The sequence below is a fragment of the Stegostoma tigrinum genome, chromosome X, assembly GCF_030684315.1.
Source record: "Stegostoma tigrinum isolate sSteTig4 chromosome X, sSteTig4.hap1, whole genome shotgun sequence".
NCBI lineage: Eukaryota > Metazoa > Chordata > Chondrichthyes > Orectolobiformes > Stegostomatidae > Stegostoma > Stegostoma tigrinum.
In genome coordinates, this window is record NC_081404.1 from 16424000 (window position 1) to 16442511 (window position 18512).

General features: G+C 41.9%; 2 protein-coding genes across 2 annotated transcripts in view; one reads left to right on the forward strand and one right to left on the reverse strand.

Moving 5' to 3' along the window:
- Nucleotides 1–2260, reverse strand: part of LOC125448188 (sodium channel protein type 8 subunit alpha-like) — a 326376-nt gene extending 324116 nt beyond the window's left edge. The window contains exon 1 of the mRNA XM_059643399.1: nucleotides 2172–2260. The gene's annotated coding sequence lies outside the window, so the exon portion shown is untranslated. The remainder of the gene's footprint in view (nucleotides 1–2171) is intronic.
- On the forward strand, nucleotides 1547–16669 carry LOC125448369 (N6-adenosine-methyltransferase TMT1A-like). The gene is made up of 2 exons (XM_048523653.2): nucleotides 1547–2321; nucleotides 15685–16669. Exons 1-2 carry the CDS (start codon nucleotides 1827–1829, stop codon nucleotides 15916–15918), a joined length of 729 nt encoding a protein of 242 aa, XP_048379610.1. The 5' UTR covers nucleotides 1547–1826; the 3' UTR covers nucleotides 15919–16669.
- Nucleotides 16670–18512: the final 1843 nt, after the last annotated feature.

Consider the following 18512-nt stretch of genomic DNA (forward strand, 5'->3'; position numbering starts at 1 on the left):
CAAGCTTTCTGGTCATATAAAATGATTTAGCATATGAGGTGGTTATCTGGGTCAATATATTGAATTTGACTGTTAGTCTGGATCTCTGATTAATGTCAGGTCACCTTACGATTAATTCACATATGTTACAGATCTTCACACAGCGGGTGGTGGGCGCCTGGAACGCGTTGCCAGCGGAGGTGGTAGACTCAGACACGTTAGCGTCTTTAAAAGATATATTTGGACAGGTACATGGATGGGCAGGGAGCAAATGGACACAGACCGTTAGAAAATAGATGACAGGTTAGACAGAGGATCTTGATCAGCGCAGGCTTGGAGGGCCGAAGGGCCTGTTCCTGTGCTGTAATTTTCTTTGTTTCTTTGTTAGTAGATCAAGGATTTGGACTTCTGTTCTCCTTTCACCAGCAAGGGAAATAAAGTAAGGAAGAGAATGTGCAGCGAGGAAAGGCCATTGTCTAGGGTCTTTCTGTCATGGTACAAGGAGGATCTGTTCAATTGTTTCGGCACCTCCAAATGAACGTAAACAGTTACCTGCATAAGTAGAAAATGACTTTTTTTGCAACTGTCGAAAAGCTCAGAGAAATGTCAAAATTCCAACGTTTTGTTTTTTTTTCCTCTCTGCAAAGATTGTACATAACTGATTAATAATATTTTTATGTACTTTAGATGATTTTTATGAATAAGGTATATTTTGGAAATGAAAAAAAAGTGCTTTAAAAACACGCACAAGCTGCAAAACATAATGCACATTTCCCACATTAAAGTTCGAGCATCTGGTTTCTTTTTGAGGCAAATGCAAGTGTTTTCTCTGGGATGTATTGCTTTTGCTTGCTCAAGAAATTCTTTCACAGGTAGATCCTATCCCAGGGTCACAGGGGGATCATTCTTCCATAGCAAAATTGCAAAGAAACCACATTTAGCATTGTTATCATGTATTATATACATATAAAGATTTTGTGATCCCAGGAAAATAGTAATAATTCACTCATACCCTTCAGCGAAGAGAACAGCCATCCTTACCTGGTCTGGCCTACATGTAACTCCAGGCCCACAGCAATGTGGTTGAGACTGAACTGCCCTCTGGCCAATTAGGGATGGGCAACAAATGCCAGGCCTAGCCAGTAATGCGCTACTTGCATGAATTAATTAATAAAAAAGTTCAGCCTCTTTTTCTCCAAACTACAGTAACTCTTTTTCTCCAAACTACAGTACAAAACTAATGTAAAAATAAACTGACATATAAATTCTGAGGAAGGGTCACTGTACCCGAAAAGTTGACTGATTTTTTTTCTTCACAGATGTTGCCAGACCTGCTCAGTTTTTCCAGCTTATAGTAGGAACTGCAGATGCTGGAGAATCTGAGATAACAAGGTGTAGAGCTGGATGAACACAGCAGGCCAAGCAGCATCAGAGCAGTAGGAAGGCCGACGTTTCGGGCCTAGACCCTTCATCAGAAACGATTCTGCTTGGCCTGCTGTGTTCATCCAGCTCTACACCGTGTTAGCTGAGCTTTTCCAGCTACATTGTTTTTGTTCCTGTGTATATTAGCTCTGCTTAGTTTGAGTTTTTTTAAAAACATATAAACAAAATCCGTAGTCTTTTTGAGAGACAAATTCAACGCTATCGATACAGGATCTCTCGGCAGGGCAATTGCTAACCACCTCCCCCCCCACCCCACCCCACTTTTCAGGTTTGGCACTGGAAATGGGTGGGCAGTGGGCATGTCCCTCTGACCAATTCGTCGCGGCTGAGAGATTTGCTCTCCGCCCAGTATAAAGCTGAACAGAAAGCGAGCGAGAGAGAGAGAGACCTGTGCCTCCTTAAAGATGGCATTTGTTTGTTTTGTGCTGCGCTCCCTTATGGAGATCCTGGTTCTTCCAGTCACCATTTTGCAATACATCGGTTTCTGGGACCCTTTGTACAAGAGGATGTTTCCGTACCTCATGCGCAGAATGACAACTGTTATTAACGAGAAAATGGATAAAGTGAAGAAGGAGCTCTTCGGCCGGCTGCCGGACTTCGCCAGCTCCTCGGGGCTGACAATCTTGGAAGTGGGCTGTGGCACTGGTGCCAACTTTCAGTATTACCCCTGGAATTGCAAGGTCATCTGCACGGACCCGAACCCGAATTTCGAGCACCTGCTGAAGAGCAGTGGCGCCAAGAACACGCACCTGAAGCTCGAGCGGTTCGTGGTAGCGAGCGGCGAAGATCTGAGCCAAGTGGAGAGCAGCTCGGTAGATGCCGTGGTCTGCACTTTCGTGCTCTGCAACGCCCGGAATGTGGACGCGATGCTGAAAGAGACTAAACGGGTGCTGAAACCGGTAAGAGAAACGGGATCAACTCCCCTTCAGAAGCGTTTCCAAAATCAAACGGTCAAAGAACTGTTGAGACTTTATTACTTCCGTTGCTTGTTTACTTATTGACCTTTAGGCCTCTTGGATCACTAAGTGTGAGATATTGCGTAGAGTTTTGTTTCCTCTTTAATCAAGGGAAAAATATAATGGTATCAGAGGCATAGCCCCACAAGACTTCACGGGGAAAGAGGTTGTTTCCCCTTGCGGGAGGGTCTAGGATCAGAGGGCAGAATCTCAACGGGGTGGTGGGGGGGGAAACATTTTAAGGCAGACCTGGAGGAATCCCCTCCGAGGGGAGTGAATCTGTGGAATTATTTACTCAGCAAGATTCTTGAGGCATATTCAAGACTGAGACAGATTTTTGAACAGACCAGGAATCAAGAGGTTGGGGGTTGGGGGCGAATGGATGCTCTGCCAACTCCACTTTCCTCCGATCAGCCATGACTGCATTGAGTGGCAGAGCAGTGTCAGTGGGCTGAAAGGTCTACTTCTGCTCTGACATTTTATGGTAGAAATGGTGAGCGTGGCAAGATGTCCAGGAGTGTTCACCCCATCAGCAATTAAGTTCTTGTCAAGAATTAAGGATTTTCACAACCCACCATTAAGTGATCAAGTAACAGCCACTTAAGAGCCTCAATTCACCACCATGCCAATTACCTGCATTCTTGACTGATTAAGAATTTATCTGAACCTGTTTAGCCAATTGGGGGTGCAAGGAGGAGTCATCTCTGCCAACTGCCTGCCCCTCTTCCATGGTTAAATTCAAGCCAAAGTGTCATTGGCAATGGACCACAGTGTCCACCAATGCTCTTGCTTCACATTTTGAAGTGAGCATTGCCCTTATCAGACTTTGCTTGTTTCATGTTCCACTCAATTATACAAATGTTTTCCTGGTGTTGGAGAACATAGAATACAGTTTTCACACTTCTTTTTACTGTGATATCACACTCACTCAATTTGAGAATAAGCACTACCGCTGGACCCCTGTAGGTGCTGTGGGAGGGAGAAAAAGGAAGAAGAGATAAGTGGCTGTTTCCCTGATCTGAAAACAAGGGCAACCTACCTACTGGTCTGTTGGGGGGGAGGGGAGTGGTTGGAGATGTGGGTAGGTTTGGGAGAAGATGAGAGGGATGAAAGACAAGGAGATGGCTGTGCAAAGTCCTATCCCACCATGACCAAGGTAAAAGACTTACCTTCTCACTGCTGTATCCTGTAAAGAACAGGCCTCCAGGGATCATCTCCAGGACAAGGAATGTATGTGGATTATTGGGATGTCTTCCAGGGCAGGTGGGACCTGTATAAGGAGGATGGGTTCCTCCTAAAGTGGAGGGGCATCGATATCCTGGCAGTGAGGTTTGTTAGTGTCACTGCTGGGAGGAGAAAGGGTGCTAGAGCCAAAGCAGAGCAAATAAAAATGACTGAGGAGGAGTCAGAGATCATACCACTAAAGTCTAAGAGGAGGAACAGATAGGGAGTGGTTACTAAACACAGCAGAACTGAGTTTGTTAATATGGTGTGGAGCTGGAGGAGCAGGTGAGTCACTGTTTTAGGCCTAGACCTTTCAGGATTGGCAGTTTGAAAGTGCTTTTGTTTTAATATGAGGAATATGACAGGTAAGGCAGATGAACTTGGATTACTATGATGCTGTAGCTATTACACAGACTTCCTTGAGGGAAGGATAATACTGGGATTTAGATCTTTCAGGCAAGATAAGAGAGGAATTTGAGTTGCATTATTGATAAGCAGGAATATCACAGCTGTACTGAGGGAGGACACCTTTTGGAGGGCTCATTCAGCAAGCCCACATGGCTAGAGCTCAGGTATTTTAAAAAATATATAATCACTTGGGGATTGTACTACAACCAGTGGGAGACAGGAACACCTGGACATGTTATGGAAAAATGTCCAAACAATAGTGGTTGTGGTGGATGACTTTAATTTCCCCTAAATTGACTGAGACCACCCTAGTGCCCGGGGCCTAGATTGGTGGGGTTGGGGGAGATGTTAGGCTTGTCTAGGTATTTTTCCTTTTTTGAAAAGAGGTGTATAAACAGTCCAATGAAGGAAGGGGCCAAATTACTCTTGGTATGAGGGAATGAGTCAGCCAGGTGATTGCAGTTTTAGTAGGGGGATGTTTTGGGATTAGTAACCATAATTCTGTAATTAAAGATCCTTATCCACAAGTAAAAGAATAGTCCTCGAGTGAAAGTACTAAATTGAGGGAAGGCTAACTACCAGAATATTAGGCAAGAACTAGGGAATGTAGATTTTGGGGGTGGCTGTTTTGAGGGTAAAGCCACATCTGGCATGTGGGAATTTTTTTAAAGGCCAGTTGATTAGGATTCAGCACCAGCATGTTCCTGTGAAAATGAAGGATAAGGATGACAAAGATTGAAAGCTTTTTCAAAAAAGGAAAAAGAGGCATCTGCATGATTTTGGAAAGTTGAAGACAGGTAGGGCCCTCAAAAGAATATAAAGGTAGTAGGAAAGAACTCTAGGGATTAGGAGGGCTGAAAGGGGCCATGAAATGTCTTTAGCAAACAAGATTAAAGAAAATCCCAATGCATTTTATCCCTCTTTTTAAAGGAGCGGGTAGCTAGGAAAGGACAAAGGTGGGAATTTAGACATGGAGCCACAGGAAGTGGGTGAAGACACTTTTTTTTTGAGAATACTGATGCAAAATATTCATTAAGGAGTGGAACATGATGGATGGGAAGTCTTAGGAGTATGTTGATATTCTGGGACATGTCAAGCTTAAAGTATTGGGTGTCTTTTTTAAAAAGCATTAAAGGTAGTTATGTCCCCAGGAATCTATCCCAGAATGGTGAAGAAATTGCTGGGGTCTTGTATGAAATATTTGTATCCACTTTAGTCAAAGGTCCCAGAGGACTGGAAAAACAACCAACTTTCCTCGTTTTAAGGAGGACAACAGGAATAATCGGAAATTACAAGCTGGTCAGCCTTGAATCTGTAGTAATTCTTGGATAGGATTTGTTCACATTTTGGACAAATACGGTCTTATTAGCAATAGGCAGCATAGCTTTTTGCTTAGGTTGTGTCTCAAGCCTGTGGCGTTGATCTTTAAAGATTGCCGAGCCTTTGGCATTGATCTTTAACTCGTCATTGTCGACAGGAATAGTGCCAGATGACTGGAGGATCGCAAATGTGGCTCCCCTGTTCTAGAAGGGGAGTAGAGACAACCCTGGTAATTATAGACCAGTGAGCCTTACCTCAGTTGTTGGCAAAGGTTATAAGGGATAGGATTTATAATCATCTAGAAAAGAATATATTGATTAGGGATAGTCAGCACAGTTTTGTGAAGGGAAAGTCGTGCCTCACAAACCTTATTGAGTTCTTTGAGAACGTGACCAAACAGGTAGATGAGAGTAAACCAGTTGATGTGGTGTATATGGATTTCAGCAAGGCGTTTGATAAGGTTCCCCACAACAGCCTATTGTACAAAATGCAGAGGAATGGAATTGTGGGAGATACAGCAGCTTGGATCGGAAATTGGCTTGCTGAAAGAAGACAGAGGGTGGTCGTTGATGGGAAGTGTTCATCCTGGAGACCAGTTACTAGTGGTGTACCGCAAGGGTCGGTGTTGGGTCCACTGCTGTTTGTCATTTTTTATAAATGACCTGGATGAGGGCGTAGAAGGATGGGTTAGTAAATTTGCAGACGACACTAAGGTCGGTGGAGTTGTGGATAGTGACAAAGGATGCTGTAGGTTGCAGAGAGACATAGATAAGCTGCAGAGCTGGGCTGAGAGGTGGCAAATGGAGTTTAATGCAGACAAGTGTGAGGTGATGCACTTTGGTAGGAGTAACCGGAAGGCAAAGTACAGGGCTAATGGTAAGATTCTTAATAGTGTAGATGAACAGAGAGATCTGTGTCCATGTACACAGATCCTTGAAAGTTGCCACCCAGGTTGACAGGGCTGTTAAGGAGGCATACAGTGTTTTAGTTTTTATTAATAGAGGGATCGAGTTCCGGAACCAAGAGGTTATGCTGCAGCTGTACAAAACTCTGGTGCGGCCGCACTTGGAGTATTGTGTACAGTTCTGGTCACCGCATTATAAGAAGGATGTGGAAGCTTTGGAAAGGGTGCAGAGGAGATTTACTAGGATGTTGCCTGGTATGGAGGGAAGGTCTTACGAGGAAAGGCTGAGGGACTTGAGGCTGTTTTCATTAGAGAGAAGAAGGTTGAGAGGTGACTTAATTGAAACATATAAAATAATCAGAGGGTTAGATAGGGTGGATAGGGAGAGCCTTTTTCCTCGGATGGTGACGGCGAGCATGAGGGGGAATAGCTTTAAATTGAGGGGTGAAAGATATAGGACAGATGTCAGAGGTAGTTTCTTTACTCAGTAGTAAGGGAAGGGAAAGCTTTGCCTGCAACGGTAGTAGATTCGCCAACTTTAGGTATGTTTTAAGTCATCATTGGACAAGCATATGGACGTACATGGAATGGTGTAGGTTAGATGGGCTTCAGATCACTATGACAGGTTGACTCAACATTGAGGGCCCAAGGGCCTGTGCTGTGCTGTTATGTTCTAAACAGTTGTTTTTTTTTGAGGACGAAGTGACAAATTTGATTCAAGGTAGGGCAGTTGATGTTGTCTATATGAACTTGAGCAAGGCCTTTGACAAGATCACCAACAGCAGGCTGATACCAAAAGATGAAGTCATGTGAGCTGGTAAGATGGATACAAAACTGAATCAGTCATAGTGTGGCACTTGAAAGCTATTTTTCCTGACTGAGAACTGTGACCAACAGTGTTCTGCAGGGATCAGCACTGGGACCCCTGTTTGTCATGTCTGGAGGAGAATGTAGGTGGCCTGATCAGTAAGTTTGCAGATGACAATGACTGGGGAAGCAGTGGATAGTGAGGGGGATTGCCAGGGGATACAGAAACTGGAGTAGGCAGAGAAATAGCAGATGGCATTGAATCCCAACAAATGCAAGGTGATGCATTTTGTAAGATCTAATGCAGAGGGGAAGTAGTTTTTTAAAAAAAAACCAAACACAGCATTAAACAGAGGGCTGGATCTAGCTGTAGAGATCCACAGTTCCCTGAAAGTGGCAACCCAAGTGGATAAGTTGGTCAAGAAGGCATAGTATGCTGGCCTTCAATTGATTGGGCTATTGAGTATAAAAATTGGCAAGTGATGTTGCAACTATGTAGAACTTCAGGCCATGTTTGGAATATTGTGTACAGTTCTGGTCACCATCCTACCAGAAGGATGTTGAGGCTTTGGAGAGGGAACAGGAATAGCTTACCAGGATATCACATGGCTTGGACAATATTAGCTGTGAGGAGAGATTGGACAAACTTTGTTTTCACTTCCTCATCAGGAGGATGAGGGAAACCTTAAGTTTACAATTGTGAGGCATGGGTAGAATGGATTGTTGGAGCCTCTTCCCAGGGTAGAAATTACCCCAGGATGTAAGTTTGTTTTTTCCTAAAGTAGATAGGAGAGGCAGTTTTTGTTTTCAGAGGGTGGCAAGTGCCTGGTATGTGCTGACAGAGTTGGTGGAGGCAGATGCAATAGCAGCATTTAAGAGGCATCTTGATAGATATAAGAATAGGCAGAGAATAGAGGGACATGGACTGCATAGAGGCAAAAAAGATTTGAGTTTAGACAGGAATCATGTTGGTGTAGTCTTGGGCTGAAGAGCCTGGTCCTGTACTGTACTAGTTCTCAATCTGACAACCCCTCACATTTAGGGCAGAGAATCTGTTGCTACTGAAACCATGCATATCCACTCTGAGTTAGAGTTAAATCTTGGCCTTTTTTTAATACTTGTAAAAATATTCATATGGGGGAACTGAGGCTTAATCTCAAACTTTATCCTGTAATTGTTTTGCATTGTAATAATTAGGCTATAATATTAAAGGATTGCAGCATTTCCTTGGCAGATTATAGTACATTAAATGGTCTAATACCATGTCTTTTGAAATCCATATGTTTGATTGTATGAGTTATAGCACAAGAGATCCACTAACACTTAATGCTAGATCCAGTAGGTGTACTTCACATCCAACTTAAATTGCTTTTAATTTTATAAAGTAACAGATTACATACTTGATGAAGGAAGTTTCAGATTGAAAGTGTTTCAAACACTAAATTAATGCATTCTTCTTTTGTCATTAAATAAACAAACATTGACTTATTTCAAATTTGTTGTTTTTTGCTGGGAACTTGAACCTGACCCTTTCAAGCAGCTGTTTAACAACTTAAAATTTTAATGAACTTGCATCACCACAAAGCCTTGTCTGCATTCACTGACTCATGCGATTTGTGTTCCCAACATACTGGTTCTGGTAAGTTACTTTCAACTTCAAGATGAACAGTAAATCAAAGACTGTTTTGTGACATACAAAGTTTCTAAACTAACATAAGAAAACAAGGGAAGGTATTTGGAATGTATAAATTCCCTGCAGATATTGAAAATTTTTAAACTACCATCAGATTTGGACTAAGTGACTTTGAACAGACTGTACTCATTATCATTGTTAAAAAGGAAACCTGAGTTCTCACCTAAAACTAATTTCTGATCTTTGTTTTTAAATTTTAGGAGCAATTAACTTGTGGCTATGAAGGCAAAGGAATCATTATTTTATCTCGCTTTGTCCATAGCACCACCTAAGGGCAATGGAGATCGTCAATCCTTCACACAGATTATTGTGCATTTCATCTATTACACTTGAGTGCTCCTTTTGAACACAGTAAATCCGCAAAGGCATTTTGCAAGAATGTTATCACTGCTTGACAACTGGACGTGATAGGAGATATCCGGACAAATGGCTGAAAGCTTGGTCTAAGAGATTTACCAGGATGTTGCTGGGAGTAGAGGATTTGAGTTATAAGGGGAGGCTAGGTGGGCTGGGATTTTTTTCCCCTCACTGGCATGTAAGAGATTGAGGGAATGACCTTGGTTTAAAATCATTGGGGGTACTGATAAGGTAAAAGGCAGATGCCATTTATCTAGGGTGGGGGATTTTGACCCTGGGAGTATATTTTTAAAGTGAGGGCAAGATGAAGACAGGAGTAACTTATTTAAAAAGTCAGTTGTGTGGAATGAATTTCTGGGGGAGCTGATGGATGTGGGTACATTAATGTTGAAAAGACACTTGGCTAAGTACATTGAATACTAAATTGAGGGATATTTTGAAGGACTAGTCTGGGATTACACTCAGCAGACTGATTGGACCAAAGGGTCTGTTCCCATGCTGGCTGGCTCTCGCTCTCGCACACTCTTGCTCGGAGAAACTGAGGGAGGAAATGCCATAACTGTCAGTGGTGGAGTGACAAGTTGCATATCTGTGCAAAGACTTCAATATTTGCTACATTTTGTATGGGATGTTGGTCAGACTAGGTCGGAAGTACTATGCAGTTTTGGTCTCTTTATTTAAGGAAGGATACACCAGAAGCAATGACTCAATTTCTGGGATGAAGGGTTATCTTATGACTTGAGGATCTAGAGTTTTTAAGAAGGTTAAGTTGATGTTTTTGAGACCCAAGATTCTGGGGATTGTAAGTAGATTATTGAGGTGATGTCTCTGCTTTTGGGAGAGACTAGAACTAAAGAGCCACCACTTTAAAAATGGAGGGATCAAATTTTAAGACTGATGAAAAGTTAGTGTTAGTCTATACAGTTCTCTTCCCCAAAGAGAAATGGAGTCTGGACAAATGACTTTTTTTAAAGGCGGAGTTAAATTTGATTGACAATGGAGTCTGAGATTGTGGATAGTCATGTTATTAAATGGCAGAGAAGGCTTAAGGATCCACATGGCCTTCTGCTTCTAATTTTGGATGTATATTTTTCTGAATTCCTAAACTGTAGTGTGATCTTGCACCAGCTATAGTGTAGCTTTGACATTCTTACGGTTGTAGAGGGTAGCCAGATACTGATGGAACTTGCTCTTTGTAATCATGCCTCTCCCACAGAAATTGACACCAAGTGGAACTTTTTATTTTTAAAAAGTGACACTAAAGTGCAACTGTTGTTGCCAATAGGTTTCAAAGATAAAGTTAGAACAACTTCAGCTTCTGATTTATCCTTTCAAAAAAGTTGACTATATTTTGCAGCTTGTTTACTTTGTTTAACAATTTAAAGTAAAATTTCATTAGTGAAGATGTAAAATTCATAGTGAATCTAACATAGCAAAAAATTGCTTTCCATATACAATAAACTCTTTCAACTGGCAGTCTTGATAAACCAAGACAAACCTCCACGCCGGTGTGTGTGCGTGCGTGCATACGTGCTCTCCATTACTTTTCTATTGCTTGCTTTGCATTTTTATGTAGATAGTTGAAGGATCCTCTAAGCTCTGCAGTCCTACCACAGCTGGTCGTGAATGCTTATGGACAATTAAACAACTCATCATGAGGAGGAGGAGAAGGAGGAAGCTCCACAAATATCTCTGTTCACAATGATAGAGCCTAGCACATTAGTGTAAAAAGATGAGGGTGAAGCTTTTGCAGAAATTTTCAGGTAGAAGTGCTAGGTGGATGATCCACCTCAGCCTCCTTCCAGTGGTCCCTTGGATTACAGATACCAGTACTTCTATCCAATTTGATTCATTCCATGTGATAATAAATGGCTGGAGACAGTAGATATTGCAAAAGCTACAAGTGCTGACAACAGTCCAACAATACTGCTTGAAGAATTGTGCTCCAGAACTTGCTGTTCCAGTATCGTTACAATACTGGCATCTACCTGACAATGTGAAATTGCCTAGATGTCCTGTACATAAAAGCAGGACAAATCCAACCCAGCCAATTATCACCCTTTCAGTCTACTCAGTAAAGTGGTGGAAGGTGTTATCAATAGTACTACCAAGCAGCACCTGCTCAATGACACCAGTTTGGGTTCCACCCAGGGCCACTCAGCTCCTGACCTCATTGCAGCCTGGGTTCAGACATGGACAAAGAGCTGGATTCCAGAGGGAGGGGAGTGTGACAGCCCTTGACATCAAGGCTGTGTTTGACCAAGTGTGGCATCAAGGATTCCTAAGAATCAGTGGGTATCAGGGAGCAAACTCTGGTGGTTAGTCATACCTGACACATAGGAAGATGGTTGTGGTTGTTGGATGTCAACCATCTTAGCTCCTGGTCTTCTGCAGGAATCCCTCAGGATAGTGTCCTAGGCCCAACTATCTTTAGCTGCCTCAATGGCCTTCCTGCTGTCATAAGGTCAGAAGTGGGGATGTTCAATGATTGCACCAGCTTCACAGATACTGGAGCAGTCCATGGTCAAATGCAACTGTATCTAGATAACATTCAGGCTCGGGTTGACAAGTGGCAAATAACACTTATGCCACACATGCCAGGTTATGACCATCACTAAGTGTGAATCTAACTACTGCCCCTTGACATTCAGTGGTGTTACCATCACTGAATTCCCCTACTATCAACATCTTGGGTTATCATTGACTGGAAACTCAACTGGACCTATCACAACAGCCACAAGAGCTGATCAGAGGCTACAAATATTGCATCCAGTGATTCGCCTCCTGACTTCCCAAAGCCTGTCCACCATCTACAAGGCACAAGTCAGGAGTGTGATGGAATACTTTCTAGTTGTGTGGATGGGTGCAGCTCCAAAACCCCTGAATCAGCTTGCTTTATTGGGACCACATCCATACCCTCCAATGCTCAGCAGCAGCGTACTAGCAACCTGATGTGCTGCAGAAAAGGCAGCACCTGTGACCACTTCCATCTAGAAGGAAGACGGTAGCAGATATGAGAACACCACCCTTTGCAAGTTCCCCTCCAAGCTCCTCACCAGTCTGACTTGGAAATCTATTGCTGTTCCTTCACTGTCACTGGGTTAAAAATCCTGGCACTGTGGGTCAACCTACAACACGTAGACTGCAGCAGTTCAAGAAAGCAACTCACCACCACCTTCAAGGGACAAGTAGGCTGGGGCAACAAATGCTGTCCAGCCAGTGACACCCACAATCTCAAGCAACTAGAAGAAATGTTGATTATCTTGAAGCTTAACTGCAATAAACACTGACCAAATGTGGACCTCTTGATTATCCAGAAAATTTCAACCAGCACTTTGGTACCATAGGTGCTGGCTGGTTAATAAAACATTTGCTGTATTCATTGCAAACCATGATGTAACTCTGGTATTTCTTTCTTAATCCACATCAGGTAGACAAGTGAAATTATGTAACTTCAGAATTGCTAAGTATTTATTTGATTATAGTGAGGATGTCATTTGACAACCTTTGTAAATCCTTCAGTGGCTGTTTAGACCCCAAGAATATTTCCACGAGTGTTCCCTGCCTGATTGAGGCAAAGATTTATCCCCTTCATTCACTATAAGGAATGTCAAAGGAGCTCTATCACCATATAACAAAGGTTGTACATTTTGCCTATCACACTAAATGTGCCTACTTGCATCTGAATTGATCTAATGTCATGTTTACAGAATAGTAACAAAGCTTTTTAAAGTAGGAGTTGGTTAGAAGCTTAACCATGAGGTGCAGGGGAAGGAAAGCATTATGTTTATGAAACAATCAGAACTTAGACTACTTAATGCCTATTGATCCATCAGGGTGCTAGCTTACAAAAATGGAAATGGAGTAGAGTGGGGAAAAGGAAATCCAGCCACTTGACAGGTTTATATGGGGGATCAGTGGTGTATTGGTAATTTTGCTAGACTGGTGTGAGAAGCAGTCCCCCAATTTTTATGTCCTGAGGTGAAGAGGAAGGATATAGTTATTTTTCTAATAGAACTGCTCCCTCAGTTGAGGGAAGGAAGGTTAATTTAAAGAGGATTCTTTTTCCTCACATACACTTTTTCTCAAAATGTCATGTTTTCAAAAGGAGCCAATTTAACCAGACTTGAGTCAAAGGAAGAGTGGGTTTATTAGCTACTAAAATGCACCATGACACATGCATACAGATTATAAATGACAGAATCCAGAAAAGTTAAAGAATTTATCAATCGTTTGGTCAAGGCTTGACTTTGTTTTTGGGTTTTGCTGCAGGCTGACCTAAAGCTCCTCTGTTCAAGGTATCTTCTGAGTGAGTATGCAATTGCCTTCACTCATGTGGTGCCCCTCAAGCTCATTTGGGCTGGTAAGGGTATCCACTTCTGTCAGAACTCCCTGCAACACAAGCTGCACTTACCACCTTTTCCAGTGACTGAAACCAGTTGTAGGACCTTTATGAAGTCTCGTTCACCTTCAGCTAGTAGACACTTTTGCATGTTTACATCATCAATCATTGGTTTAACTTTTAATGAGATGCTGAGAGACTAAAGTCACATACCTCTACCCATCATCTTAACCTAGTCAAAAATCCTGATCATTGATTTTTTTTTTTCCCCTGGTTCTCTGGTAGCATCTTTAATATTAGAGGCAGCTTGGAGTTATTATATTCTTTCACTTAAACAATCACCTCTTGAAAGGTTTTAGTATCCAGTGCTTCAGGGAAATTTAGGCTCCTAGTAACCAAAGAAAGTGCAGATCCAGGAGCTGTAATTCTCCTGACTCATTGCTTTTCAGCTGCTACAATGTCACTTACCCAGAAAAAGAAAACACATCTTTCCACATGCTCAGCCCAGTTTTAAACAACAGGATCAAACAAGTCAAGCTCCCCAAATAATGGCATAATGCCAGAAATACCCCAACTCAAAGACAACAATTGAATACCTCCAAGACCATGGTTATCTCTCATTGCCATTGTAATCACTCCAAAGAGGCTGCTATCCTGTCACTAGGGATGGGTATGGTCCTTGACACCAATCCATTTACTGCTCTTAGAGCAAGCAAGATGGCTGATACTCCTGTTCTTGTATGTCAACCAGAGTTCCCTGATTGGGGCTGTTAATCTGGTCCAATCAGGGAATGTCTGTTTTAAAAAGTCCACTTGGCCAACCTTGTTACAATCACTACAGACATGGGATCTTTATATTCACCTGATGAGTGATCAAGCAGACAGGGTTTTCTTTTTAAAATATCATCTGAAGGCATCACCTTAACCTAAAAGGTGTCAGCCTAAAGGAGGCTTGCATCCACAAGAGTAAGAGGACTACCTATTGAACATTGATTAAGCATATTGTTATTTAAATATGCATTTGTTTAATTCCACTTGTCAGCTTCTGTAAAGTGCTAGATCTGTTACTTTCATAATTGTCACTGTGACCAGTCAGCAAAACATCACCATTTTCAAGGCATCCATAATTTTAGAGAGGGCAAAAAAAGACAACCAGATACTTTTGCAGAAAATTCCAAACTGTTTGGTGAGATCAATATCTCAAACAAGATTCCAGTCATAAAAATCTCATGCAAACATAACAGAGGCCTGTGAAGGGAGATTGGAGGAGGCAGTACATTTAGATGAACCAGCAGCTTCTCAGCAAACATAGCTGCTTCTCAATTATCCTTTGCCAATTTATTGAACTCAGTTTACTTTTGACAAACCTGAGCACTGGTTCCAAGAATGGTATGTGCATCTAAAGATACAAGCCAATGCTAAAACGGCAATAATAACACATTGAGTATTTCATAGCATAATGCTGTTTTCCTTGCAAAATAACACATCCTCTGGCTTACTGTGATCAGCATCAAGAAAGATTCTGTCATAATGAACATCGCACTGCAGCCGTTACTCCATCGCTGTGCAGAAAACATTCCAGATCGTGGGTGCTTTATCAGCTGTAGCCTGAAACATTACATAACTTGCAAATTGCTTCACTAAATAATCAAATTGAATATTTGTTCCCTTAACACTTTACTTTTGTAGCTTTTTAAAAGGTGCACAGCTCCAATGTAGCAGAAGGGCAAATTGTACATTTGTTAATGAAACACTTATAATCTTACAGAACAGGATAATACCCAAATTAATGAGCAAGGCCATGAGGAATCCACAAATTAAAATCAGAGTCCATCTTTTACTTAAGCCTTATTTTGTGGAAGTGTTTAAAAATGTATTTATTTGTCAGGTGTGGGCTAGGTCAGTATATATTTCCCATCTCTAATTGACCCTTCAGAAGGTGATGGTGAGTTGCCATCTTGAACTGTTGCAGTCTATGTGCTGTAAACAGAGCCACAATGCCCTTTGTGGGGGATTCCAGGATTTTGACCCAGTGACACTGAAAGAAAAGTGGTATATTTCCAAGTCAGGATGGTGAGTAATTTTTGAGGGGAATTTGCAAGTGTTGGTCTTCCCATATATCTGCTTCCCTTGTCATTTTGAGTGGGGTTGGTCCATGGCAGTAGTCCCTATATTTGGCCAATTTGATTGACTCTGCTTCCTGTTCAACTCACTTTCTTCAGATACTTGACAAGAAGTTTTGTTTCTGCAGGGCGGGGCATTTTTCTTCATTGAGCATGTGGCTGCTGACAAAGGAACATGGCTGCACTTCATTCAACATGTGATCCAGCCAGCATGGCGTTACTTTGGGGATGGATGCTGTCTGACCAGGGACACTTGGGCAAACCTCGAGAAAGCCAACTTCTCAGAATTGAATCTGAAGCACATCGTGGCACCTTTGATGAGTTTGATCAAATACCAAATTGTTGGATATGCAGTCAAATGAGAAGCTGGACCATGGGAACACCAGACCTTATATCTACTTGTCTACTGTGAACTGTTCATTCTAATTACAAGTATCGTTGCTATAATCCTTTGTCAATTAATTTTAATCACCAGTCACTATGATGAGTGCTTCTAAATGTGCCTTTTTAATCCACTGTATCACATGTAGTACTTTTATCCACAATGATAATCAAGCAAAATTCCAGATTATACATCCATCTCCAGGATCAGTTTTTATATTTCATATTTCAATCAATACTTTTCTCTGTACCCTCCCAACCCACTCTGAGTCAGAATGTACAAACTTTTTTTTAAAAAAAGTCAATTCTCTAATCTCAAATGAGGTGCTGCTTACCCAATGTTACATTGTGAGTTGAATATATTAAGCAAGACCTATTTGAGCGATGATATTTTTAATGTAAAGTATTTCCAATCCTTTTACTTTCACCATGAATTGCTATTCTGATTTTACAAATACAAATATTAACATTTAACTCGACAGTAAAGAATTTCACAGACTCACTCCCCTCTGAGAGAAGGAATTCCTCTTCATCTGTCTTAAATGTTCTTTCATGAATCACTGGAGTCAGGGAGCGTCACAGGGAGGACTGGAAAATGGCTAATGCAATACCCCAGCCTAAGAACGGAGGGAAGCAGAAGACAGGAAACTATTGTATCAGAGATAATGGGAACTGCAGATGCTGGAGAATCCACGATAACAAAGTGTGGAGCTGGATGAACACAGCAGGCCAAGCAGCATCTCAGGAGCACCAAAGCTCCTGCTCCTGAGATGCTGCTTGGCGTGCTGTGTTCATCCAGCTCCACACTTTGTTATCTTAGACAGGAAACTATTGGCTGGTTATCCTGACCTCAGTTGTTGGTAAAATTTAAAGCCAATTATTAAGGATGAGATTGTGGCATACTTGGAAGTGCATGGTAAAATCAGGCAGGGTTAGCATGGCTTTGCCAAAGGGACGTCTTGTTTGGCAAATCTGTTAGAATTCGTTGTGGAGACAAGGAACCAGTGGACATGATCTATTTGGATTTCCAGAAGGTCCTTGACAAGATGATGCACGGAGGCTGCTAAGTAAGAGCCCATGGTGATAGCGGAAAGTTACTAGCATAGATAGAAGACTGAGAAGGTAAAGAGTAGGGATAAAAGGGTCTTTTTCAGGATGGCAGCCAGTGCCTGGTGGAGTTTGGCAGGAGTCAGTGTTGGTACCACAACAATTACGTTTTACAGTAACAATCTGGACGAAAGAACTGAGGGCATTCTTGCTAAGTTTGCAGATGACACAAGGATAGGTGGAGGGACAGGTAGTTTTGAGGAAGTGGGGAGGCTGCAGAAGGACTTGGATATGTTGGGAAAGTGGGCAAAGAAGTGGCAGATGGATTACAATATGGCAAAGTGTGAAACTATACATTTTGGTGGGAAGAATAGAAGCGTAGACTATTTTCTAAACTGGAAAAGGTTTTGGAAATCTGAAGCACAGAGGTACTTGGGAGTCCTAGCTGAGGAGTCTCTTAAGGTTAACATACAGGTTCAGGTGGCAGTTTGGAAAGCAAATGCAATGTTATCATTCATTTCAAGAGGGTAGAATACAAGAGCAGATGCCCTATAAAGCCCTGGTCAGACCATATTTGGAATATTGTGCGTTTTGGGCCCCATATCTAAGGAAGGATGAGGTGGCATTGGAGGGAGTCCAGAGAATGTTTACAAGAATAATCCTGGATGAAGGATGAAGGACTCATCACATGAGAAACAGTTGAAGACTCTGGGTCAGTACTCAATGGTGTTTAACAGGATGATGGGAGGGGAGATTTGATTGAAACTTTGAGAATACTAAGAGACCTACATAGAGTGGACGTGGAAAAGATGTTTCCACTAGTAAGAGAGACTAAGACCTGAGGGCACAGCCTCAGAGTGAAGGGGCGATCCTTTGGAACTGAAATGAGGAGGAATTTCTTCAGCCAGAGGGTGATGGATCTGTGAAATGCATTTCTGCAGAGCATTTATGGAGTCCAAGTCTTTGAATGTAATTAAGACAGAGATAGATAGGTTTCTGATTAGTAAGGAGATTAAAGGTTATGGGGAGACAGCAGGAGAATGGGGTTGAGAAACATATCAGCCATGATTGAATAGCAGAGCAGACTCAATGAGCTGAATGGCCTAATTATTTTCCTCTATTTTGTGGTCTTATGACCCCCTTATTCTGAGATTATGCCTTCTGGTCATAGACTCTCCCATAAAATGAAACAACTTTTCCATCTCTTCCCTGTTAAGTCCTCTAAGAATCTTGTATGTTTCAACAAGATTGTTTATCATTCTTCTGAACTCCAATGACGACAAGCCCAATCTATTCAGCCTCCCATTGTAAAACAGTCCCTCCATACCTGGTATCAACCCAGTGAACCTTCTCTGGACTGTCCTTAGTGCCAGTACATTTTTCCTTAGATAAGACTCCATTCCCTTTGAAATAAAGGGCAACATTTCATTTGCCTTCTCTAATACCTGCTGAACTTGAATGTTTGTTTTTGGTGATTCATGTGAGGACTCCCATTTCTCTCTTATGTAGATTTCTGCAATGTTTCTTC

Coding starts and splice junctions, on each gene's coding strand:
- LOC125448369 (XM_048523653.2), top strand. CDS start 1,827: ATGGCATTTGTTTGTTTTGTGCTGCGCTCCCTTATGGAGATCCTGGTT. Junction 2,322..15,684: donor CTAAACGGGTGCTGAAACCG/GTAAGAGAAACG, acceptor TTGTTTCTGCAG/GGCGGGGCATTTTTCTTCAT.